We start from the raw sequence: 26,817 nt of genomic DNA, 5'->3' as shown, positions 1-26,817 counted from the left end.
GAGATGACAGAAATGGCCTCCTGCTACCCCCACCCCACCTTCTGTGGAAGGGTCTCCTGGGCTCTTCTGCCTGGGTTTAGCCTGGAGCTGCAATCCTCCCAGTCTCAGCCTTTCAAGAGGTTGTCAGTCTTCAGGACTTTTCTGCCTGGACTGGCCTCAGGCTCTGGTCCTGGAGATCCTTATCTTCTCAGCTTCCTAAGTGGCTAGAATGACAGCCATGAGCTGCCACACCCAACTTCTTCAGGTCATTTCTTGAATCTTTTCTTTTTGGTTATTTGTCTTGCTTGCAATACTGCTAGAAAATGCTTCCTTAAATCAGGAGACTAAGTTGCTATTTTACTAAAAAATAAAAAAATACAGGAACCCAAACCTAATTGTTTGGGAGGAGCTTTGTGTCAATCTCAGGATGCAGTGAAAGCGGGCAGCATGCACTCCACCAGGGGGCAGTCTTCATTTCTTGCTGAGCAGACTTAAAGATGGCTATGATTATGTAGTATAACTCAACAGTTTAGAATATAACCCTCAAAATAATGTACGCAATCTAGAGCTGTAGATGAGGCTATAGGTCTGATCTCCAGCCCAACACATACAATCTATGTATGTATGCATCCATCTATCTATCTATCTATCTATCTATCTATCTATCTATCTATCTATCTTCCTACCTACATGTTTAAAATTATGTATATATATATATATATATATATATATATAATATACATGTGCTAGTTACATTTATCTTAGTATGTCTATTATTAACTATTGACTATAATAATACCCAGTTAATAGTGGAGCTTGTTTTTCCCTTTTAGATGATCTACAATACTATGGACCCTGCAGAGTACTGACTAACTACTGACTTAGTCTGTTGGGTACTGTTTCTCCGCTTACCACATAGTGTGGTTTTGCTTTCTTGGTATAGACACAATGAACTTTCATAGAGACTTCTTGAGGGCAGAAATATCTTTTTCCATGTTTTTCAGGACCTCCTGGTTTAGAAAAAGTTCTCAGTAAGTATTTAAGAAGCAAAATTCTTGTTTTCAAATGAAACTCATGTCTTATTTTTGGTATATTTGTATAAACAGTACAGAAAAAGGTAACACACAGAAGATCCAAATTCTAACAAGTGAGTGTGCATGAAACAGGATTAGATGGGATTGAGGCAGATTGTAGGGCATATATCAAGTGAAGTTAAAAGCCTAGCTTGAAGCCAGCCTGAGTAAAAAGATTAGCAAGATTCCATCTCTACAAACAAGCCAGGCATAGTTTTATACCTATAATTCCAGCTACATAGGATAAGTAGGGCAGTGGTTTGAAACTGGGCAAAAAACTGAGAGCTTAGCTGGGTGCTGGTGGCTTATGCCTGTAATCCTAGTTACTAAGGAAGCTGAGATCTGAGAATCACGGTTCAAAGCCAACCTGGGCAGGAAAGTCCATGAGACTCTTATTTTCAATAAACCTCTAGAAAACGGGAAGTGGCGCTTTAGCTCAAGCGGTAGAGTGTTCGTTCGCCTTGAGCTGAAGAGTGCAAGGACAGCACCCAAACTCAGAGTGCAAACCCACAACTGACCAAAAAAAAAAAAAAAAAAAAAAAGAAAGAAAGAAAAAGAAAAACCTGAGAGCTTATCTAAAAAGTAATTTAAGCAAATAAAGGATGGGAGTATGGCTCACGGTAAAATGTTTGTCTAGCAAGTTGAAGGTCTTGAGTTCAAACTCAACCCCTAACAATTTTCTGTGTGGGCCTAAGACACACCCCACCTCTTTTGTGGCTTCTTCAGTATCAAGCAGAAAGACAGGCAGGGAATTTCTTTGCTTCTGGTTTTGGGATAAAGAGACAGAGCTTTGACTGGAGTTACGACAGCACACTACGGACCTTCACAATTTTAGACGAATTCTTTAAATCCTTTGAGATGACTAGTTTTCCACATAAAACTGCAAAATCCTGAAGAGCAGTCCAAAGGAATTTGGAGTGGGGTTTTAGGCATTCCTCACGTGCATTTTCCTCTTATAGAGGCTCTGGTCTAAGCGTTGGCCTGCCCATCCCTTCATCCTTAGATCCTCTTTTCCTCTTATGGCTATTCTGAGAAGCACAGGCTCCAAGATGACTTTCCTTTCTGGTTGAGCTGGTGGTCCATGCTTCTTCAGTTTCCAATTAAGGGACTTGGGAAAATACTTCAGTGGATGTTAAAAGTCTAAAGTCTGTTTCAATGTCAGCTGAAAAAAAAAAAGACTCTAAAATGTGTTAAGAAAGCATGCTTAGCGCCAGGTGCTGGTAGTTCAAGCCTATTATCCTAGCTACTCAGGAGGCTGAGATCTGAGGATCCTGGTTCAAACCAGCCCCGGCAGGAAAGTTTGTGAGACCCTTATCTCCAATGAAACCAGAAAACCAGAAGTGGTGCTGTGGCTCAAAGTGGTAGAGCACTAACCTTGAACAAAAAGAGCTCACAGGCAGCGCCTAGGCCCCAAGTGCAAGCCCCACAACCAACAACAACAAAGAATGCTTCGAATGAATTGTTTTTCTAAGGGCCACAGAAGCATTCTTTCCTTTAGAGCAGTGGTTATTAAGGACGCAATGGAGTATATGGTATTTCCCAGGAAGCATACCTCCCCCCATACTCATATGCACTCCTTTGATTCTCTCTAGCAGTACTGGAGTCAGTAATAGAATGGCCACTGATTCCCTTGTGCTACTCTTTTTGCATTTAAGATGTGAAGAACACTTCCACTTAGAGTTGTACAGAAATAGAAGACAATATTTTGCTTAAATTACATTATTTATTTAAATTATCCCTCTTACTCCTGCATGCACTGTTAGCACAAAAAGTCAACCTTGGTCACCACCTCCTTTGAAGACGGCACAGGTGGAGGAGCAGTGTTGGAAGAGATTTTCCACAGAGCCGAGAACTTCAACCCCACGCTGTGGTAACACTGCCAGACTTGCACAACGTTCATAGAAAGTCCACCCAAACTCCTGTTTAATGTAAACAAGGATGGAGGCGCACAGACTATTACATGACACTATTTTACAGGGCACAGCATGATTACCTATCAGGTTTTAACATAGCCAATGCCATCATGACATGCGTATTTCCATTTACTGGACAACCCAAAATACAACTACCATATAATTTGTGGTTTTAATGCTTTGCTGCAACTTCTTCTGTCAATACCTATGAACATCACAATTAGATGGTAATTGCTTAGTAATTCAAAAATTTATGAAATGTTACTGTAAATTTATAAAATAACTATAATTTGTGCCCCATAAAATTAAGCGTAACAATCTTTACACTAGCAACAGTGTAGCAAGCTAAGGATTTTGGTCCTTACACACATACACACACACACACATATGGTACATATATAATAAAGATACAATTAAACCAAAAGTCATGAATCCAGGCACAGCTTCCATATTGCACAGATACATTGTGAGAACATTACATAGATCTATCTAATGGGAGAACTTAATGATAATTGACTGAGACAAATCTGAGTTCTATCAGGTAAGGAATATGGCCCCTTACTAAAATTAAACCCAAAGACTACTCTGTTAGAAACTTTGAAAAAAAAATGTGCATATCTATTTATAGCAAGGTGAAGGAAGGGCAAAATTTAGTTTGCAAGTTGCTATGGCAACTGGTTGTGAAGGGACACTTTTCAACCAACATAGTGCATCTGAGTCACTGTTTCTGCAAGTACCAAGTACTGGAAACAGTCAGCTTAGGGGCCACGGTGAGGAGGAGTGATGTCCATGCGTCCTAACAAGGCCAGCAACAAGGCCAGCTCGCTGTGAGTACTTGTGCTGGCTCTGGGTCTGAACTAAAATACATAAACAGGAAAGAAACTCAGAAGAGGAACAAATTAAACTTTAAGCTTTAGCTGGTTACAAATCAAAGCCACAGTAACTCTAAAGCAGCTTCAACACAAAGAAATAAAAGAGTTAAAGCTTTTCTGTGCTTGGTTTCCTGGCTTAGCTATAGGGTCCCATTGTGAAATCAGGGATAAAAGAATATTTGGTTTGTGAGGTAACATCACTGCTATTCTACTTCCTAAGCATGATGAACACATTAAGAGCTATCTAGCATCTTGTAAATGCCTTATTTTGAATACAGCTACATCCAAGTGACTACCACTAAAATGGAGGTGATGCAGGGTCCCTTGACTAAACTAATCAATAAATACAATTCCTGTTATTCAAAGTCTCTGCTGGGGATCATGCATGAAGAAACTGCTTCCCAGTTTTGCTGTCTCATTGGTTGGCTTAATGAACATCTTATGATGAATTAAGAAAGAGTTGCATTATGTTTGAAGTTTTAACAATGGTGGGCATTCCAAAGTGGAGACTATTCATAATCTTCTACTATTTTATTCTCTGCTGGGCACTGGTGGCTCATGCCTATTATCCTAGCTACTCAGGGAGTTGAGATCTGAGGATTGCAGTTCAAAGCCAGCCCAGCAGAAAAGACTGTGATATTCTTATCTCCAATTAATCACCAAAAAGCCAGAAATGGAGCTGTGGCCAAAGTGCCAGGGTGCCAACCTTGAGCAAAAAAGCTAAGGGACAGCACCCATGCCCCAGGTTCAAACCCCAGTACTGGCACACACATAGATACCAATTCTCAATAAATAGCCAAAACTAAGTATAAATTAAATCAGAAACATGAATACAACAAGCAGGCAGATGCCTGTGGGGATTCTTTGCACAGGACAGGTGCGGTGACCACACTGCAAACACGCTTCTCACAGTGTCTTCTCCAAAGATCAGAAAGTGGGAAGGTAAAGTAGAAAGTGCTGCTGCTTAATATTTCAACTTAAAATAAAAAAGAGCTTATAAGCAACATTTGAATGATAAACATCAATGACAGAACAAACAGGAAACACAAGCTGTCAATCACACAGAGCAGGCTGGACACAGGACAGCTTGGCTAACTTAGATGGTCCTGCCCACCTGCCTAGTCACATGACATCTTCCCCACACCCTGTCACATGTAAACAAAACATTTAGAAGGCTGTTTTCTTTAATGTCTTTAGAATTTTTTTTACGACAAAAGACTGAACACAATGAAAAAAATGTAAACATTAGGAGGCCATTGGCATGCTGATTGCTACCTAAGTGTTACCAGCCAGTCGTCCACCTAGGCACCACCTTGTGCTTCAATAAGAAAATCAATTATAAAGCAATTTCATAAAGCAATTTTCGGAGAGGGAGAGAGGAGGACGAAAAAGGTTCTCAACTTAGAACATGTTAATTAGCGTAAAAAAATACTATTTTAGCAAACATCACCAATCATGAACCGATATTGAATGCTGTTGCAAAAGTGACAGTTTAAATAAACAGGAACCCATACGTGAAAACCAATCACTAACATGGCCGTATGCACAAAAGATAAAAGAATGCTTCTTTAAAAATATAGATAGTATATTAATCAAGAATTTATCATATTAAATTGTTATTCTTAGAAAAACTGAATAAAGTTATGCTGCGCTACACATTTTTATCTCCTATAATCAATATTAACATTAATAATTCACTTGATGGTTCCTGAATAACTTCTTTCTCATTTACAGTTTTTTAAATATTTTGTTTGATAAGAACCTTAACCTTAAAAAGTTATAAAATTAGTGATCTTTTTTGCTACTTATTAATCCAAAAGAATATAAGCATTTGAGTCCCAGAGAAAGCCAAAATGCTTTGCTGCCCAAAGGATATTAAAGTAACACAAATATCCTCAAAGTCATGACATCAGAAAATTTGTAGCTTTTCAGTCATTAGAAATGCTTATTTCCTGAAGTTCCTTTGATTGTATCCTGGCTTTGCCAGCATGCAATTCTGTGTGGGAACCATAGATAAAGCCAATGAAAACAACATGTAGCACATTCTGCTGAGTGGCTACTCAGTTGGTTCTTAACGGTTCCGTCCAGTTTACAGCAATACTTCATTTAAAAGGCGGTTGGTCCTCTCCTGTGGGGAGGGATAAGTCTTTTCTGATGAAATGTCCACAATGGCACAGTTCCAGAGACCTGAGAGATGGTATTCATGGTGTGGAGGAGGCGTGGTATTTCACAAATGCAATGGCTGCCAGCTCCTTGCAGAACTCTTCTAACACAATCACACCCTCTAGCAATGTGATGTGGTCGATACTGGAAAAAGCAGACATGGAAATCAGGACATCTGTCAGCACATCACTTACTGCATGTGGTGCAAGTTTTGGATAGGAGAAGGTAAAGCACTGACTTACATGGGGCCTTCAGGCTCCAAACCCAGCAATCGCTTTCTGACTAGTAGAAGCTTGGGAGTGAAGTCTTGAATACGTTGAATTCGAACCATGAGGTCTCCAACAACCTGCACAGAAACAGGGAACTTGAGGTTCCTGAAATTGACTATGTAGGGATGGTCTTAGATACAGATAACTTCCTGTTTTACCTCTAAATAAAGAGCCTTAGTTTTCATTATTCCATGGCCATCTCTGACCAAGGAGTTCTATCAATTCTTTACAATATAAAGTTTTATATAAGGTTTGTTTTTATGATTTTTTTGTCAGTTCTGGTGCTTGAACTCAGGGCCTGGGTGCTATCCCTGAGCCTCTGTGCTCAAGGCTAGTGCTCTACCATGTAAGCCACAGGGCCACTTCCAGTTTTTTTGAGTAGTTTATTGGAAATTAGTCTCACAGGGACTTTTCTGCCCAGGCTGGCTTCAAACTGCAATCCTCAATCTCAACCTCCTGGTGGTGTGAGCCACCAGCATCTGGCTGGTTGTGTGTGTGAGTGTGTGTGCCACCAGTGCCTGGCTGGTTGTGTGTGTGTGTGTGTGTGTGTGTGTGTGCCACCAGTGCCTGGTTGTGTGTGTGTGTGTGTGTGCCACCAGCGTCTGGCTGGTTGTGTGTGTGTGTGTGCCACCAGTGCCTGGCTGGTTGTGTGTGTGTGTGTGTGTGCCACCAGTGTCTGGCTGGTTGTGTGTGTGTGTGTGTGTGTGTGTGTGTGCCACCAACGTCTGGCTGGTTGTGTGTGTGTGTGTGTGAGTGTGTGTGCCACCAGTGCCTGGCTGGTTGTGTGTGTGTGTGTGTACCACCAGTGTCTGGCTGGTTGTGTGTGTGTGTGTGTGTGTGTGTGTGTGTATGCCACCAGTGTCTGGCTGGTTGTGTGTGTGTGTGTGTGTGTGTTTTTAAAGAATGAGCCCCACACGTGCAACAGATCAGAATGTATGGTAACAGGTATCTACTATTTTCTATCTGACTATGTTAACCACATACCATGACAGGAAGATGTAACTGGGACAGGCTTATCATTCCTAAGGAACAGAATGGAACTAAACTCACCCTGACGATTACAGAAAACAGGGATCGACAGCCAGAGGCAAGGTTCACATAGGGATCCAACAGGTACTCGTGTGTGTGTGGATGAGGGAAGAGGGAGAGTCTGGACAACACGGAGGTCACCTGTAAATTCACATCGTAGGGCTGTGGGGAGCAAAGGACAGAAAGACAGGCAATATCATTTACTGCATACACAATGTGCCTTCAACTGATCACTTTAATTTGTCTTATCAAGAAAGGAAAATCCTCCACCTGCTCACCAAGATGTGACACATAGAAATATCTGTTTTATGCAGGTTGAACTAACTAATGAAACAGTGTTTAAGAGGTCTCACCCACACACAAAAAAACCAATGTGTCATATAAAAGTCATATAAACACAGCCAGTCACCCATGGCTCATGATTGTAAGCCTAGCTACAAGGGAGGCTGAGATCTGAGGAACATGGTTCAAAACCATCGTAGGCAGGAAAATCCGTAAGATTCTTCAATAAACTACTCAGAAAAAGCCAGAAGTGGTGTTGTGGCTCAAGTGGTAGAGCGCTAGCCTTGAGCAAAAGCAGTTCAGGGACAACACCCAGGCTCTGAGTTCAAGCCCCATGACAGGAAAAAAAAAAGTATTAAATACAAACCACCAGGACATATTAAACGAAGATCAAAGAAAAGAGCAGGCATTTTATCTCTTACATACAGAAACAGATGCTAGGATTAGTTCCCCCACAAGGCGATGGCTGTCAGTTCCTAGACAGTTTGGGTATGTGATACCACACGTTTGGCAGGCACTGGTAACTCATATAATCCTAGCTACTTGGGAGGCAGAGAAGGGGAAGTTTGTGGTTCAAGGTCAGCCCAGGCAAAGAATCTCCATCTAAACTGACAGATGGGTGACATATCCTATAGCCATCCGTGCTATAGGAGAGGTAAAGATATGAAGAAGCACAGTTGCTGGCCGGCTTGGGCAAGAGTTTGTGAGACTCTATTCTCAACAAGAAATCTGGGTATGGTGGGGAATTCCTGTCATCCCAGCTATGGTGAAAAGTATAAGTAGAAGGACTGTGCGTGGTCCAAGCTAGCCTGGGCAAAAAGAGAGACCGTATCTCAAAAATTAGAGTGAAAAGTGCTAAAGATGTGGTTTACATGGTGTGGTGCTGACTAGCAAGTGCAAACCCAAAACAAAACAACGAAAGAAAAAAACCTCACAAGTTTTACTAGAAATCTAGTTGTTAATTTATTTCTCCACAGAAAGCAACTTGGAAGTACGTTCCAGAGTTGGTCAACATAAGAACAAAAGGAACACTTTTGTATACAAAAAAGCTTCTGTTAAATACTTTCACCAGAACCTCTCATGCCTTACACTGTCTTCTTCTAAGCAGCCAAGGAGACTGATTGGTGGGAACAAAACCCACAAGCTGGATGAGGACTCTATTCCCAAATTCATTTCTCCTAGCAGCTGGTGGCACACACAGCCACGTATCAACTGAGGGCAATGCTTATCCACTGTTAAAGTAAATCAGGCCCTTTATGCCAGCTCTCTCCCTTACATGTTCTGGAGCAAATTCATAATTTTTATGAGGCTAGAGTGGCCAAAATTCAGTTTGCAATGACATTTTAGACTTTCTGAATTGAGCCCAACAAGTTTTATTCTACTGTGTCTATATTAACCAACTGCTCTCTCTCATCACCTCCAGCACTGTGTCTAGCATGGAAGCAAGGCACTTGTCTTCAATGGCTGTATGGACATCACATAATGCCCTGCACATATGGAACACATCAGAAATCCACCAGGTGGGGACAATAAAGTTTTATGAAAAAGTCATCTAGTGGAGAAATGAAGAAGATAAAGATACTTGGCTGAAAACTTACACTAAGACCTGCCATAGTGAATGGTAGCACACCCACACAAAAAAATGGAGAAATTGGTATTTTAAAATGTTATTACCTGATCGAGAATTCTTCCCATTCTGTCAAATAAGACTTTCAAAAAATGACCTTCAAAGAAAGCAGCTTCTAAATTACACTTTTCCAGTGCTTTTGGAGATCCAGGCCACTCCCATCTTAAGCAGATAGCACAGTAATCCCGGAACTAGGGAGGAAAATGTTTAGATCATTAAAGAACTACCAAGAAACAGACTGAGATGAAATAGAAATGCTTTGCTCCAAGAAGTATCTGGAGACCGCTGGCTTCAGAGGGGGCATGAGGGGGCACAGCGTGGTAAAGCCCATTATTTAGGACCTAGGAAGCAATGGCTTCAAATTTTTATCTTTTTTGTCTTGTTTCTTTTTTTTCTTTTTGCTTATGTGGTGCTAAGGAATTGAACCCAGGGCCTCATGCATGCAAGGCAAGCACTCTACCACTGAGCCACCTTCTCAGCCTTTGTCTTGTTTCTAACATTTCTGTAATCATTATAATAGTTGCATTTGTTATCACAAAATGGAAATGAAGAAACGTTACATAAACAATAAAAGCAGCTAAACACTCAAATGCTATTCTTAAAGGTAGTTTGTTATTAATTGTGTGGCCTGACTAGCATGTGAACTTGGCTCATCCTAGTAATAAGTTACAGATCAATGTAAACTTGAATTCTGTTTCAAGTACTGTGGATTAATTACATGCTGAGGAAGATGAATTCTATGCTAGCATGCTTCAACCTAAAGGATTTCAGTGAAAATTATAATTCTTCACTTAAAATTTTCCTGATTTGAGAAACTTTGAATTTGAAAACTCCATATTTTGAAATTTACTTTCAAATATTGAAATAGTCTAGTTGCTTATTCAACAAATACCAAATAGGTATAGTGTTGTAAAACATACACAGCCTTAAACTACATGTACTATGGGACTCAATGGTAAATCAAGCACAAAGTCAACCCTCAGAGATCAATTACCTTCGAACCCTAAACAATAATGACAACACAGGGCAGTAATAGCTGCAGCAATGCCACAGAGAAGGGGAATATCATTCCCTTCTAGGTGGGACAAGGACAGAGCTGCTAACTTTCCTGCTAGAAAAAATGTTAAAGAAAATAAGCCAGGAGAAGCCTTGAGGAGTTTCAAACTGAGGCCTAAGCAAGCTCAGCAATGTTGCATGATACAAGATTAAGACACAAAAACCAATTGTATTTTTATACATAGCTATCAACAACTAGAAAATGAAATCCACAGAATATTTCACATATGGTATTATCAAAAACAATAGCCAAGTGTGGCTCCTTCTCCGTAATCCCAGCTCGGTGAGAGGTGGAGATTAAGCTGGGGCAAAAAGTTAGTGAATCTGCATCTCAACCAACAAAGCTAAGGAAGATGGCACACACCTGTCATCCTGGCTAAGCAGGAAGCTAGAAGGATCACGGTCCAGGCCCACCTGGGCATAAACATGAGACTCTATTCAAAAACATAACTACAACAAAAAGGGCTGGCTGAATGGCTGACATGGTAGGCCACTTGCCTAGCAAGCGTTAAGGCTGAGGTCATACCCGACTATTGTCACGAAAACAAAACAAAAACAAAAAGACCCTGAGGAATAAGTTCAACCAAGGAAGTATAAGACTTGTCCATTGTTGAATAATATCAAAGTCAACCTGTGCAGAAGGAAAATAAGTGGAAATCAGAGAGAGAGTTCAGTCAGAGAGACTGAAAACACATTAGGGGCTGCCAGCTGGGTTAGGGAGGTGGGAGAAAGAGGTACCAGGAGCGGGAGGGCCTGTTCTGTTTCTACAGGGCTTCTTTCAGAAGTGACAAAAATGTTCTGGAATGAGCAGTGATTGGTGACAGTGGCACAACGCTGTGAACATACTAAAACCCACCAAATTGTACACTGTGAAAATTAAAATGTTGATATACTAAGATAAATCTTAGCATAGATTTGGTTAAAGGAGAAAAGAAGTATTTAATACCTGTTTGTTTGTAACATTTTCCAGTGAAAAACGCTACAGAGCAAAGACAACATTAGCAGACCTTGGAGAAATCACTGTCTGTGAGGATGCATAGGGGAGATGGATCCAAGTGAGATACAATTCAAAGTGAAAAGTCAGACACCACAGATGATGAAGCAATGTTGAGATGGAGACCCAGTTTGTGACATGCAACTCAGGCTACCCATACAAGCACAGCCAGTGCCAGCAGGGTGCAGGTCTTGTTTCTGAGGAGAGTGGACTCACTTCTTTGTAGTAATGACTGTGGGCAACTGGACAATGTGATGAGGCGTGTGCCCATTCTTAGATTTCATGGCCAATAATGATGTCACTTACCTGCCTATGAGCATCTCGGAGGTAGGTGTCATATCCAGTGCCCTCAACATGGTATGATGATTTTGCTTCATCTGGTACCAGACACAGAAAACTTAAAGGAAAAAGGCCATGATCACCCACAGAAATACTCTTGGAATTCAAGAAGATCTTTCTATCCAGTAAAGTAACTAGTGGTATTTTCAGTTTAGCTAAAAATACAAACAATGGAAACTTGAAAACTAAAATTGAGTGTTGTCTTTATCTTGAATTAACCTTGTAACTTACTAAATATTCTTTCATTATTTTCAAGGTCTATTACAAAATTACTAATTCCATTTAAAATAGATAAAAGACTTTTTTCCGTTTAGATTACTAGGCAATGACAGACTGCCATATTTGTTAATCTCCCAGACAACTGGCCCTTCAGTAACTGAACTTGAGAGAACTTTAGATACAATTTTGCATTTTGAGCCAGATATAATTTTTTAAATATTAACTGACTTAGGCATGACACTGACAGCATTAAAGGGAAGAAAAAAATAAGAGAAAATTTTCACAGAAATGACATTGAAGGAAAAGTACAACCATGAACTGAAGAAAATGTCTAGCCCTATGCCTAGTCTACGTGGCAATTCTCAGTGTGGTAAATTTTGAGAATTACTTACAATTAATTCATTTATATAGAGAAAAGCCTGTGTACTTTGAGAGTTTACTCAATCATATTATTAATTTTTTTTACTTTATCTGCTTTGTGTTTCCTTTTTTGTTCTTTTATTATTATTACTATTATGAGCAGTAGAAGTAGTAGTAGTAGCAGTAGTAACGGTAGTACAACTACTGCTGCTACTATTACTTTTTAAGGTCTTTTTCTTTATTTTATTTTTTTGCAGTGCTGGGGGCATCTAACCCTGAGGGTTAAACACACTAGAGCTACATATACCCTACAAAATAGAAAATGGTTCTATGAAGCCTTTTTTCTCCTGGTATACCAACTGTTGCCATTGCTGTCACCTGTTATATAATCAAGGTGAAAAAGTTGACATACTGTTCAAAGAAGACTCAACTCAACCAGAAGCACAACTGGTATATACCAAAAGAAGTTTAAAAAAAATGTATACTGCTACTCACCTATTTACAATTTTATGGACTTCAGTCTTCCCATCATTTCTGGGGTGATCTGGACTAGTAGAAGGTGAAGAACTCAGCCACTCTTGGTTTGACAAAGTGTTATCTGGTGAAATGTCAGTAAATAATGGATCTTCTTCCAGATCTCTAAGTTTAATTTAATGATGTACAAAAAACATTTATTACCATGTTTTCTAAGTCAAAAGAGTCTCTGCTGTGTTTGAAGAAATTTTCTAACATAATTTTCTAACATAATTTTCTAACAGAAAGACTTAAGATATAATGTATTTATATTACAGACGATCGTTTTGTGGTAATAATCTCGAGTATGCATTTTGTTACTAGGTTTAAGAAATAGGCAATATTTCTTGGAATTTAGAATGATAGTATCAAAACATTCGATTTTACTTTCCAAAACTTTCAAACTATTAGAAATTAAGAAAAAAATTATTATCATTAAACACAACAGAGAGAACTAAGAGAAGACAGAAAGTTCTAGCTTTATGAAACATTGAAGTCCCAGATTTGGACAGACACTTACACTGCTCCAGCTATTAATCCATTCTCTACCACATCTTTGTCTTCTGGACACAAAGGTTTGTATTCTGTATAATTTCTTTCTTCAAGATTTCTTAGGACCAAATTGTAAAGAATGTGCTCATTGGGTTTTTGCAAAAGATGTTCAAACATTCTCAGTGTCATTATGCTTATCTGAAATCAAAATTGATCCAAATGAGTTGAAAATAACTTTATAAAAGTTGTTCTTATTGCCATCTTATAAAAGTCATGCTTTCAGCCTTTCAACACAGTAAAAAAAAAAAAAAAAAAGAGTATTTCAAACATTACAAGTATATTTAAATTGGTATTTCCAAGAATCTAGTATGGTCATTACATAGCTTACCTCATCAGATATGTGATTACAATGTTCAATTAACCTATGTCTTAAAGGATGTCTGCTAATTTCTGCCAGGGTTTCTGGTTCCCTCTGTTCTCCAAGGATAAAAACCACCATTTCTTGAAGCAAGACATCAGAGGTCACTTGTCTAACGATGCGATGGAGCACGGCAGTTGATGTCAGAATTCCTATCTCAGAACTGAGCACAACACACTATGGTTAAATGGGTAGGGCCGGCAGAAATGGTGTCTTTTGTCATCATGTGTAAAGAAATGAAGCTACTCACGCTTGCATTAACTGAGGTTCCATGACACCAATGAAAAATCTCTCATGGACAGCTTTGGCAAGAGCAACAGCAGCAGTCTACAACACAGCATGAACACTATTATTATTTTTTTAATGGGAAGAAAAGTCTAATTTGTAATTTCAATATATCAGTTTCCATCCTCCATCTGAATTAATGTGGAAAGAAAAAACTGCCTGCTGACCATAAGTTAGATTAAGTGTTAGCTATTGGGCTATATACATTTAAAAAAATTTTTTTTCAAGAGTAGGAGGAGCAGGACAAAAATTATCCCAACAACTTCAAAGTACTAACAGGAGAGCTGGAGGAAAGCCACTGATATGAAGTCAGTGCTTGTAAAGCATTGTACCATAATAGGACAGAACTTGACCCCTGAGCTTTTCCAAAACTGTAAATATCACACACACACACACACACACACACACACACACACACACACACACACACACACACACACACACACACACACACACACACACACACACACACACACACACACACACACACACACACACACACGTTCATTACACTATATAAACTATCCTAAGATGATTAAAATATATTCAGGAATATTAACTAAGGGTTCAAATTTTACTTAGTAGAAACTTACATTTTAAAATTATCAATTAAAAAAAACAAACAAAACAGTTCTAACCTTTTGTGCTTCTTTAATGAGCTGATCACAATAATCAAACCAAGAAAAAAAGGAAATTAAGGCTCGTTTTCCTGGGAATGCTGAAGCATCTTCTTTATGACTGTATGAGTCCAAGCTGCAGACATGGAAGGCAGACATGCCACGTCTAAAGTTATCGAAAGCCAAACCCCATTTTTTTTTTTTTTTTTTTTTTTTTGCCAATCCTGGGGCTTGAACTCAGGGCCTGGGCACTGTCCCTGAGCTTCTTTTGCTCAAGGCTAGCACTCTACCACTTGAACCACAGAGCCACTTCTGGCCTTTTCTGTTTATATGGTACTGAGGAATCGAACCCAGAACTTCATGAATGCTAGGCAAGCACTATACCACTAAGCCACATTCCCAGCCCCCCAAAGCCCAATTTTATATACGGAAAAATGAAGCCAAGTAGGTGAATACCCTCAGAACACATAGTATGACAGAGATCACAATCAGCAAACTGATCAAAATAGCCAGAGATAAGAGAAAACCTTTTAAAAGATACAAATCATTTTCTCTCCTTAAGTGGAAAGAGTGAAACTACAGAGCAGCAAGAGGAAAACCACTTAGCTCCTCCCTAGATTTGTGCCATAAATTTGAGCAGGAAATTAATCACAATGGCAAGGTAGCAGTGCTCAGCTGGCAGGATTCAGGAAAAGGCAGGCAAAGGAAGACTGAAGAAGAAACAGACTGGCTGGCTGCTCTTCCTTCCTGCCTTGATGTACAATACTGTTAACAAGATTAGCTAATGGACGTTGGGAAATGTAGTTTCAGAGAAAACAAGAAAAAAAAGGAAGGCTAAACATTTGGAGAAAACAACAAGGAAATTATATCAAAATTTCAGGCGCTGATAGCTGGCCAGTTTATGTACAGTTTTATTTATGGTGCTTTATATTTTCTAGTACATAAAATTTCTGTAATAATTGTATTTTCCTATGAGAACCAAATTGTTGGTAGAGGGATGAAAGAATAAAGGTGGAGAGATTTTACACAAATGGTCCACAGAAGTCTGCTCTAAAGGTTGTGCAAGTTATTTATCAGAAAGGAAAGTCCCTCTTTTTATAAAATAATCAGATGAAGTAATTGGTTTTACAGTAAACCCTTAAAAACAGATCTGTATAAAGCTGGGCACACAAGAGGCACAGGCAGGAGGAATGAAAGTTCAAAGCTGGTCTGAGCTATATATCAAGACTCGTCTCAAAAACATTGAGGACTGGATGCAGCTCAATGGTAGTTTTTTTAGCATGTGCAAAACCCTAGGTTCCATCCTCGGCAACATCCCTTCCTCCAATCATCAGTATAATGAACAAACTATTATAGCTAGACTGATCCTACACCAATTCGTTGCCAAATTCGTTGATAAATTTAATAAAATACTCAAGAAAACATCTCCTTTTAAAATCACTACTAGTGTTCAATTTTTTAAAGGTAAAGATTCAAAGATTTCCATGCTTGTAAAAACTGAAACAGACTTTAAAATGTAGGCATATGGGAAAATACAGAGAATGGTACTTACCCCCAGTTAATTGCTTCTACAGATTCAATATCTAATGGATCCAGTGACCGAGGTAGGGCCTTGTACAGAGAGGCGAGTCTGTCCGTCAGCAGTCTGCACAGGCAAGTGCTCTGAGTAAGGCACTTGGCAGCTGCAGGCTCAGGCAGACTTACTAATAACATCAGACCCTCGCAAGCTTTCACAGCTATTCGGCCATCCTGCAGAGGGGAAAACACACCCCTTCAATCCCGAATTAGATACACACCAAATTAAATCCAACATAAAAGGATTAAGTGTGTTACTTTAAAAGACTAGGTTTTTTTTTTTCTACTTTTAAGGCCTTCGTTTAAAGTGAGATGATGACTCACAGGACTTCTGGTGAGATTCAACAAAGAATTCACTAAGTTGTAATCCTGGTTGGGCCGCACAACCGAGGCCTCTGGCAGTGAGGTGACGCTGAGGTCATCCAAGCTTGTAGAAAGGTCATCCACCTGATGGGGGGGCTCCTCCTCGGGCTCCAGGTGCTCCACTCCAGCAGCAGCACACAGAGCCTCTGGCTGACTGGGGCCTCGGGGATCGGCTGATGAGGAATCCTGCCCTTTAAATGTGCTGTCAGAAATTACACTGGCTGTTCCTTTGGAAGCCAATGATTTCATCTTGTTCTGAAAAGGAATCCAGGTTTGTAATGTTTGTTAGGAACTTTATAAACCAGAACTTGTATTTTCATGGGTTTTTCTATAATTACTATTCCATATGCCTATAGTAACAGTCAGTGTTAGGCCGAGTGAAAATATTCTAATTTTTAACAAACCATATTTTAGAGAATTTTACAAACACATTGAAATTAATACTTTTGTATGATTATACTGTGTCTTACACTGACCATAAGTAATGAGCAATATTAGCAATATCTACTTAATTACGGCTAAAAACAACTTGGTGGGGAAAAACATTTCAAGTGTAATTAGTGTTTTCTCTTCACTAGGCTATCATAAATATAATCATCCAATGTTAATTTTCCTAAGATCACAAGGGAAAATGTAAACTCATAAACAAATATGCTTTAAAGTCCAAAAGTTACCAGCATTACATTTACAGTTTTCACAGAGTCCTCAAATTTTCTTAAATATACAGGTATTTTTCCTAAGTTTTTTCCCTTTTATTTCTGCTTTCTTTTTTTGGGGGGGAGGGGTCTGGTCGTGGGGCCTCAACTCTGGGCCTGGACGCTGTCCCTCAGCTCTTCAGCTCAAGGATAGCGCTCTACCACTTGAGCCACAGCACCACTTCCGGCTTTTTTCCTTTTGCTTATGTGGTGCTGAGGAATCGAACCCAGGGCCTCAGGCATGCAAGGCAAGCGCTTCTACCACTGAGCCAACTTCCCAGCCCCCTTATATTTCTGCTTTCTAAAACCCAAGAAACTCCTCTGAGGCCATTTTTATGTGTGTTTGAGAATGATTTGCTTGAAACACTAAAGCACCCTATTCATACATACAGAATCTTACCTGATACAAATTCTTCATTTCAGGGTAAACCTGTCTTACTTTTCCATGTGAACGTAAGAGCAATAATCAAATTTCACAACCTTATTTCATCATAAACCAGATTGTCTACCAAGCCTATCACAACCATCCATTCCGTTATGGCCTTTACTCATTATGGAAGCACATGAAAGGGTAAATGAACTCACAGTCTACTTCCAAGGCTACAGGAGAATAATTAGAAACCACTTCTACTGCTGTTAAACACATTTTCAGAAATGAGTTCACAGCATGTATGTTTAAAAACAAAACAAAACAAAACAAAAACAGGGCTGGGAATGTGGCTTAATGGTAGAGTGCTTGCCTAGCACGCATGAAGCCCCGGGTTCAATTCCTCAGTATCACATAAACAGAGAAAGCCAGAAGTGGTGCTGTGGCTCAAGTGGTAGAGTGCTAGTCTTGAGCAAAAGAAGCTCAGGGACAGTGTCTAGGCCCTGAGTTCAAGCTACACAACTAGCAAAAAACAACAAACAAAAAATAACCAACTCTATGGAACTCAATATTCCAATTTCCTACAAAATCAACTGCATTATCAGTCTTTATCAAAGTAAAAGTTCAGTCCATCTAAAATTCTAACATGATTTCAACCCTGCTGAACTCTGGAGCCAAGGAATTTGTACTTTGAAAAGTTCCCCAGACCAGGAGAAACTGCTATTTTAACCTTTGCACTTTGCTTTCACCACAGATGCCTGTAGTGAAGACATCCATCTCCACAATACATTTGAGCACTGAATACCTGAAGCTTTTAAACCCAGACTTCTCTCCCATACACAAACCTACAGCACTCGATACCAGCTCGCTGTATCCACCAGGGTATCAGGAAGACTTAGGGAATCCAGAACTAAAATGCCATCTTCCCCTCACAGCAAGCTTCCTTGGGGCTCCATCCCTTCTCTGTTTCCTGCCCCCCCCCCCCCAGTAGCTACATAGCACACAGAACAGACCTCCAGCCCCTTCAGTACTAGAACCCTCTTTATCTCACCCTCCCCTACCTGGCTCCCCACTAACTACAGTCCTTGCTGGCTCCTTTTTGTCTGTGGGACTCCATCCACAACCAAGCTGGTCTCCCTGCTTCTGTCTCTTCCCAAAGGAGCCCAAAAGTGTACACCAGATGCTGCTAAGTTCTCAAGGTACAGATACTACTGAGTAATTACCTGCTCACACCCATTGGTGGTTTGCCAGTCTATAACTAAGCTTGAATCCTGTCCTACCATTTGAGACAGTTCCTAACCTGTCTGCTTAAGCTTTTTTCTACATATTCCAATTATACTATTTCCTCAACACACTTTATTCCTTATACTCATCCGGTCGCATCTAACCATCTGACAAGGCTCATTCCTAGTATCTTGGAACAGATGTCATCTCTTCATCTTACAAACACTTTAAAGTCATTTATTTTGCATTATTCTTTATAATTCTCACCTTATTTTACAGTTAGATCACATCTAAACAATTTGAACATTCTTCTTACCCTCTTCATCAACTATAAACTCCTTTGGGCAAAGACTTTCTAACTCATCTACCATATGTGCTTAACTCACAAGAGATATTTATGTTGGCTTACATAAGTGAACAGACATTAGACTTTAGGGGACACATTATTTTTGTTCTTCTCTATATTTAAAGTAATAAAACTTCATTTCTCTAAAGATTTATGCATTCAGCAAGGTTAATTAAGCAGTTGTTATTATGTATTGTGCTATATATAAGAGCAACTGAGGAGAGTCAAAGATTAAGACAGTCCTTGTCTCAAGGAGCTTAATGACCAGCAGGAGAAAAGAAAAAGCACATAAAGACTTCTAATGCTGGGGGCAGGGGTGGGGGGCGGGGGGGGGGGGTGGAAGGTGAAGGGGCAGGGCAGGGTGCGGAGATGGGAAGGGTTAGGAAGGGGAATCAAAGGAGGAGGCAACAATGCTTGATAAGAAATGTACTCATTATCTTGCCCATGTAATTGTAACCCCTCTGTATGGTATTTTCACAATTAAAAAAAAGACTTCTAATGCTAGGGAGAGTCTAATAACCAACAATAACAGCTTGTGAATACTCTTCTCCAGGCAAAAGAATAGAGATACCTCCCTTCCCACTTTGGACAAGTAGGTGCTATAAAATGTACATCAAGCAAGCATGTCATGGTTCTGAAGGGTGTTGTTTGTAGTAAGATTAAACATAAATGTGTCTCAAGACAAATACATTTCCATTAACACATATAGGCCTGCAAATTTCCTCTGCTTCTCATCTAGGGCTATATACTTCTGAAGCCAGTTTTAGAGATTTTGTGGTAGAAATCTATCAAGCTTAAGTTTCAGGAAAATTCTGCACATCTAAAGTACACTAAAAAATAAAAATGAAAAATGAAGTACACTAAAGGATCTAAGATAACTTTAGGGGAAAAAAAGGGAATAGAAACACACCATTCTTAGGAAACTAATCTACTTTCTATATTTTAAAAAAACCCTAAAAGAATAGTGATGTCCACCTGATGTGAAAGAAATAATTTGTATTGTCAAAGCTCATAGAATTCACAAACTTTATAGACCATAATAATGACAATTTGCCTTGTGAAGGTTAAAATGTGTTTGTGACTTTAATAAGTATCACTATTCCATAATACTGTGAAATATGTGAAATTTATATAATAACCTAATCGCAATCTAAAAAAAAAAGTGAGAGATGGGATGGGTTAAGAGTGATGGGTGACAATGTTGTCAGATACCTTATATTCATATACTGTTTTGTAGAATGGGAACTTCTTTGTACAACTACTTAAAGATATAATAAAAATGTAAAAAAAAGAATAGTGATATCACCTTCATTAACAAATCTTTAGAAATTTGAAATCATAAGACTACTTGAACCATTTTGAAGTAAGTTTAAAAACTAAGATACAAAATATGATGCACATCATAAGAAATGTGTCCATAGACTTTAACATAAGCTATAAACTTAATTTCATGCAATTTTGTAGCTGAGCTGCTCACTGTACTTAATAACATCCTAACATCCTAAATTGTTTATTCAATAAGGTGAAACAGAAGACAAACCCACCTATTAGACTAACTTTGAAAAACACTCAAAACTAAAAACCTGACAATCCTGGATGCTGGCTGAGGACATAATCACTGAGATGCATACTGATAAGGCCACGTTGGAAGAGAGTTCGGCAATTCCTTATAAAAATAAACATATACCTACAATATAATCTAGTAATCTTATTACTAGGAATTTTCCCAGGTGAAACAAAAGCCTAAATTTATGCAATCTGCATGGGAAAGTTTACAAAGTACTGGGTTCTGGGTTCCATCTCCAATGCCTCAAAGAAAAAAAAAACAAGCAAAAGGCTTATAACTTTGCCTAAGAAAATACTTTTGGAACAGAGCATAAGGCAAGGAGATGAAACTACTATAAATTTTGACTGTGGTGGGGTTGGGTTTGTGAAACTCAAGCTTACAAAATCAGTAGTGGTTAGAAACAGTCTCACCACCCTCACAGACTCATGTGCTGAAGGCCTGGTCCGCAGAGTCAGAGGAGACTGGGTCATGAAGGCTTTAACCCACTGGGAACTCATAGCTGAATAACTAGTAGGGCCCAACTAGAGGAAGCAGGTACAGGGGACATGTCTTTGAAGGGCTCATCTTTTCCCAGGCCCCTTCCTCCTCTCTTTCTACTTCCCAGCTCCCACAGGTGAACAATTCTCCTTACCACACGCTCCCTGCCATGAAGCTCTGTCCCAACCCAGGCCCAGAGAAAACAGAGCTTCCCATGGACTGAATGACTCTGAAACCATGAGCCCAAAAAATCTTTCCTCTCTTAAGCAGGTGTTTTTTAACAGCCAAGAAAATTAACACAGAACTGCAAATTAAAAACAGGATTAAGCCAGGCACTGGTAGCTCATACCTATAATCCTAACTACTCAGGAGGATGAGGTCTGAGAATCACAGTTCAAAGCCAGCCCTGGCAGGAATATCTGTGAGACTTACCTTCTATTAATCACCCAAAAGCCAAAACTGGAGCTGTGGTACAAGTACTATAGCATTAGCCTTGAATACAAAAGTTCAGTGACAGTGCCCAGGCCCTGTGTTTAAAGCCCCAAGACTGGCACAAAAACAGTGGATTATACTGCAGGTAACTAGAAACAAAATGAAAAAAAAGGAAGAAGGGTTTTTTTTTTTAATGCTAGTCCTGGGGCTTGAACTCAGAACATGGGTGCTGTCCTTAAGTCTGGCTGGAAAAAGATTTTAAACTAAAAAGCAAGATGGTGGGGAGGGGAGGGGAAGAAAAACCTATTTTTTTCTAATCTATTAATAAATTATTTTGCTGATGGAAAAAAACAAGAAAGTGGATGAAAGCAGAATGCCTTTTTTTTTTTTTAACTTTTAAAACTGGAAGTTTTAAAGGTGGCTCAGGCCTGTAATCTTAGTTACTCAAGAAGCTGATATCTGAGGATCCAAGTTTGAAGCCAGCCTGAGTGGGAAAGTCTATAAGACCTTTTACCCACAATTAGCCACCATAAAAAGCTGGAAGTGGAGCAGTGGTTTAAGTGGTAGGGTGCTTGCTTTAAGCAGAAACACTCCAGGGTAGCACGTAGGCCCTGAGTTCAAGCACCAGGATTGGCAAAAATACAAACAACAATAACCAAAAACCATCAGGAAGTGAAATCCAAAGCACTAACTGACTTAAATCAACTATGACTTGGTGATTAGGACTTTAAAAGCAGAACAAAATATGAATCCCAATCATCCTACTGGACTGGATGGTAAACCATGACTTTGTAGCATGTTTAGATTGGCACCTGCCATGACCCATGATGCATGGTAGAGCCAGCCTACCTGCTGCTGGCTCTACCAATCTGCTAGCTTGTTCACCTATAATTTCTCTACCAAGCAACTCTCTGTCCAAGCCTCACCTTTTTGCCTGTCTAGGCTCCGTACTGCCCCACAGATCTGGCTCAACCACATTCTTTGAACATCTCTTTTCCCAGGAGATTTCAAGTTAGAATAAACGGTGATCTTAAATGTAAAATAATTCTGGGAAGTGAAATCAGCTCTGATAACTTACAAAACAAATTCCTCCCAAGATTATTCATAGAATTCAATTTTCATAACGATTTGAATGCAAGCATGTTTTGAAGTTTGAGAAGTGCAGCTTACCTCCAGAAAAAAGTTCACCAGGTAGGGATCCTGTTTCAGCTTTGCACACACGATACAGAGAAACTGAATCTCTTCATTTTCCGTTGGTGTTGCGAGCACTTCCCCACATAATCGAATTAATTTCTGTCAAAAAAAAACTTTTTTAACTTAGAAAGTAGAACAATTTAAAATCTTTAGCCATCTGTTTGCCTTCAGGATATTAAAATTTTCAAATGATTCAAATACTTCACATTAATTAGATAGAGCACTAACGATACACTCACTTATACTAGTAATCTCTTCAAGTTTATTACCATAAAAGGTTGATGAAAGTATGGAAGAAGTCTTTAAATAGAACATAAATACATGAAGTACATGTGATACAATCACATATAAGAAAAATTCAACTATTTGCTTACTGGCATGTTACTTTTTAGGATTTTTGCTTGTTAACTTTATTCTTAAAAAACAGTATGACTCCTTTTAAGTGTTAAATAAAAATAATTATTTGAAAAAGACAAACTGAAATTGACTACAAGGCAACATAAGCTAATTGTGATAAAAAATATTTTCATTCTAAGAGAAATCAAACTGACTACTTTGATTAAGGGGACAGAATACCTGCACTGGCCTGTGTACATTGATGTGTGGGAGCAGGGGCTGCCGGATTCTTCCCAGAAGTTTTGTATAGAACACCAAGACCTGCTGTTTCATTCCTGGAGGACACTGGAAATAGAGGCCGAGAAGGAAAGCAAACAGGAGAGGAACAGATAATACAAATTACTATCAGTGACTGGCATTCTTAGAAGTACAATGACACACCTGAGACCACAGCATAACGGGGGACCATGGCCTCATGTGATCACAAACAGCATGGTGCTAACACACTGCTGTGATTAGAATTTGAACAGGCAAAGTCATCCAGATGATAGTGTGTGTGTGTGGGGGGGGGGGAATAAGAAGAAGATAAAGTATGTTCCCAGCAGAGTAAAGGCAGAACCTTATCATGCTTGTTGACAGGCAATCAATAACTTCCCATCATCTGTACAGGCCTCCTAATATATGCAAATACACATAAATAAATAAAAATAGTATAAGCCATTATAATTTATTCTAACAACTGTTTTAAACTATTTGCAAAAGTTTTTACATGATCATTATTATAGGCAAAGAACAGAAATTTTTAGAGCAAGTCAGTTATTTTGCTGTAAAGTAGGGTGACCTGATGATTATTCACACTATGGAGAAAGTACAAACCAACAATTATTTGTGCTATAATTAAGCAGATGATATGGCCTCACAGTTAAAATACTCTTACAAAATGAGTATTTCTGAAGTACTTTCACAGACATGCTGTCTGAAAATACTGAAAATACAATATTATTTTTAAGACAGCAAATGCTTTACATTATTTCAACAGTTGCAATACTGTATTTACAACCACCTATATCACAATAAATTTACTAGTATAATTACTAGTTTTGTTATAAACATCAATGAATATTATTCAACTTCCCATTTTATAACCCCTCTCCAAAGGACAGGGGAAAAAGGGAGGATGAGAATAAGTTACAGGTTAATAGGAAGATTTGTTGCTTAAAAACAGAAATTGAAGCCAGGTACTGGTGGCTCACTCCTGTGATCTTAGCTATTCAAGAGGCTGAGATCTCAGGATCATGGTTTGAAGCTAACCCAGGAAGGAAAGTTGATGAGACTCTTATCTCCAATAAACTGCTCAGAAAAAGCCAGAAGTGGTTCTGCGGCTCAAGTGGTAGTGCTAACCTTGAGCACGAAGAGGCTCAGACAACACCCAGGGCCTGAGTTCAAGTCCCAGGACTAGCAAACAAAAAGAAAAAAAATTAAGTGCATTTAACTTAAAAATGAGTTATAACATTATAGAATTAAAAGCAAATTGTTTCATAACCTTATTCAGCACAAAATGTGCCTAATAGTTTTGTGTTTTAAATTTTCACATTATTATAGAAATTCACAAAACAGACTTCATGACTTCGGGAGGTTCATTAACAATTACTTCCTTACGTGTGTGTGTGTGTGTGTGTGTGTGTGCGTGCACGCATGCGTCCTGGGGGTTGAATTCATGGCCTTAGCTTTTATGCAAAAACCTAGTATTGTACAACTTGAGCCATAGCGCCACTTCCAGCTTTATACTGGTTTTGGGAGCTTCCTGGAGATAAGTCTCATGGACTTTCCTGCCCAGGCTGGCTTCAAACTGTGATCCTCAGATCTCAGCCTCCTGAGTAGCTGAGACTACTGATGGGTGCCACTGGCACCAAGCTTCACTTCCATATTTTTAAAGACGAACCAGAGCTTTACTAATGGTCACAGGGTGTAAATATCACTAGTCTCAAAGCGGGGCCTCTTAGCCTGGACCCCAGCTCTTCCTCTTCCCTCCCACCACTACAGGCTCTGAAACATTGGCTTTGTAAGTAGACACGTACCACATGACAATGTTTAGTCAACAGGGCCCATAATCCTGCAGGATTATAATGGAGTTGGAAATTTCTTGACATTTATTCCTACTATACCTGTTCTATGTTTAATATGCTGTCTCACCCTGTGTTACAGTTGCTACTGTTCAGCGTAGTGTCATGCTGTACAGCCCAGGTATACAGCAGGCTGTGCCATCTAGGGATATGCTATGTGCATGTATGTGTGTACGATGGCACGTCACACAATGACAAAATCATCTGACACATTTCCCAGCATATCCTTTCTCAAGAAGCAATGCATGAGTATCGCCAGCAATGCTGCGGTGCACATTATTTATGTGATAGTAGCTTTATAAAGACTTTTCAAAATTTATCACACATAAACACTGAACTGTCGACTCATCAGTTCATTTATGGTCAGGACATCTATACTTGCAGGACTACAAAAAGTAATTTTCCTAACTCATTGTTACCAGGTGTTTCCTCATTTCCTTCCATTCTGAGTATTGGGGCTTAGAGTCACTTTCATAAGTGTTTGCACGGAAATTCTAAGCAGTGTAGGTATTAGTTGTTGTCTAGAGCATTTGGGAGCTTTGCTATCTCAGAAGATGTATGTGTATAGGCCACACAATTCTTTTTCCTAGAATCTTGACTTCAATCTTGTCATGTATAGTATGTTCCTCTATAACTAAACTGAGCATATTGCTAAGACATTACTGTGTGTGTTACATGCAAGAAGACGGTATGGATTAGAAACTCACATCAGCTTTCCCTAATGTATATAATGTCTCCAAGATCTTGTGATGCAACAAATATTCCATACATGGGCCTGTCTCTCCAGATTCTCGTTCATTTTCTTCTTGAACCAGTATATCCAACATCTGTTCCAGATGGGATGGGATGTTCGTATCAGTCACTGGAGCTTTATCATCTACACAATAAAAAATGCTCATCAAAAACATTCACATATCCTTAAGCCGTTCGTCTGCAACTGTAACACCCTCTATGCCTCCCCACTCCATTCCAACCAGGACCTATCTGAATCACGCGCAGGAGGGTGATAGTCATGGAAAGGCTATCTTTGCTAGAATTGATTCTTTTGATATACTCTTATTCCAACAGTGAATCAATACTCTGAAATACAGTCAGTCAGCTAATATTCACCCACAATAATTTAGAAATGAGAGCCAGACGGGAGCAAGGTCAGGAAAATATCTGAAACATCAAAATTTTCTATGTACTTGTCAGTAAAAAATTTTTTCTCTACTTAGTCATTTCAAAAGACCTGAATTTAGCTGGGTGCCGGTGGCTCACGCCCGTAATCCTAGCTATTCAGGAGGCTGAGATCTGAGGATCACGGTTCAAAGCCAGCCCAGGCAGCAAAGTCTGAGAGACTTTTTTTTTTAAATGTCTTTCTCATAAAACTTTTTTTTTTTTACTTTTTTTTTGTGAAAATATCATACAGAGGGGTTACAATTACATAAGCAAGATAATGAGTACATTTCTTATCAAGTATTGTTGCCTCCTCCTTTGTTTCCCCATCTCCCTCCCTCCCATCCTCCCTACCCCCACCAAAGTTGTAAAGTTCGTTTTTGGACATAACGATTTATACATCTCATTGTTGCAATGGGTCCACCTGTATCCCTATTTAAACGATTTGTTTTTTCCCTTC

At 39.2% G+C, this 26,817-nt stretch overlaps 1 protein-coding gene across 2 annotated transcripts in view; it reads right to left on the bottom strand.

The window, feature by feature from the left end:
* Positions 1-1,565: 1,565 nt before the first annotated feature.
* Positions 1,566-26,817, bottom strand: part of Fhip2a (FHF complex subunit HOOK interacting protein 2A) — a 37,378-nt gene continuing 12,126 nt past the window's right edge. For both annotated transcript variants that reach the window (XM_069988086.1, XM_069988087.1), the window contains exons 3-17: positions 25,907-26,076; positions 23,317-23,421; positions 22,717-22,839; positions 16,400-16,693; positions 16,053-16,249; positions 14,522-14,636; positions 13,849-13,925; positions 13,569-13,761; positions 13,209-13,378; positions 12,671-12,814; positions 11,564-11,654; positions 9,255-9,398; positions 7,320-7,460; positions 6,243-6,346; positions 1,566-6,144 (exon numbers count right to left, since the gene is read on the bottom strand). In XM_069988086.1, the coding sequence (XP_069844187.1) occupies positions 6,039-6,144; positions 6,243-6,346; positions 7,320-7,460; positions 9,255-9,398; positions 11,564-11,654; positions 12,671-12,814; positions 13,209-13,378; positions 13,569-13,761; positions 13,849-13,925; positions 14,522-14,636; positions 16,053-16,249; positions 16,400-16,693; positions 22,717-22,839; positions 23,317-23,421; positions 25,907-26,076 (2,174 nt within the window). In that variant the 3' untranslated portion in view covers positions 1,566-6,038. The remainder of the gene's footprint in view (positions 6,145-6,242; positions 6,347-7,319; positions 7,461-9,254; positions 9,399-11,563; positions 11,655-12,670; positions 12,815-13,208; positions 13,379-13,568; positions 13,762-13,848; positions 13,926-14,521; positions 14,637-16,052; positions 16,250-16,399; positions 16,694-22,716; positions 22,840-23,316; positions 23,422-25,906; positions 26,077-26,817) is intronic.

Source organism: Dipodomys merriami, unplaced genomic scaffold (assembly GCF_024711535.1).
Source record: "Dipodomys merriami isolate MVZ:Mamm:240054 unplaced genomic scaffold, mDipMer1.0.p SCAF_35, whole genome shotgun sequence".
NCBI classification, from domain to species: Eukaryota; Metazoa; Chordata; class Mammalia; order Rodentia; family Heteromyidae; genus Dipodomys; species Dipodomys merriami.
Note: the sequence above shows the minus strand (reverse complement) of the source record. Positions and strands in the feature narration are given on the sequence as shown.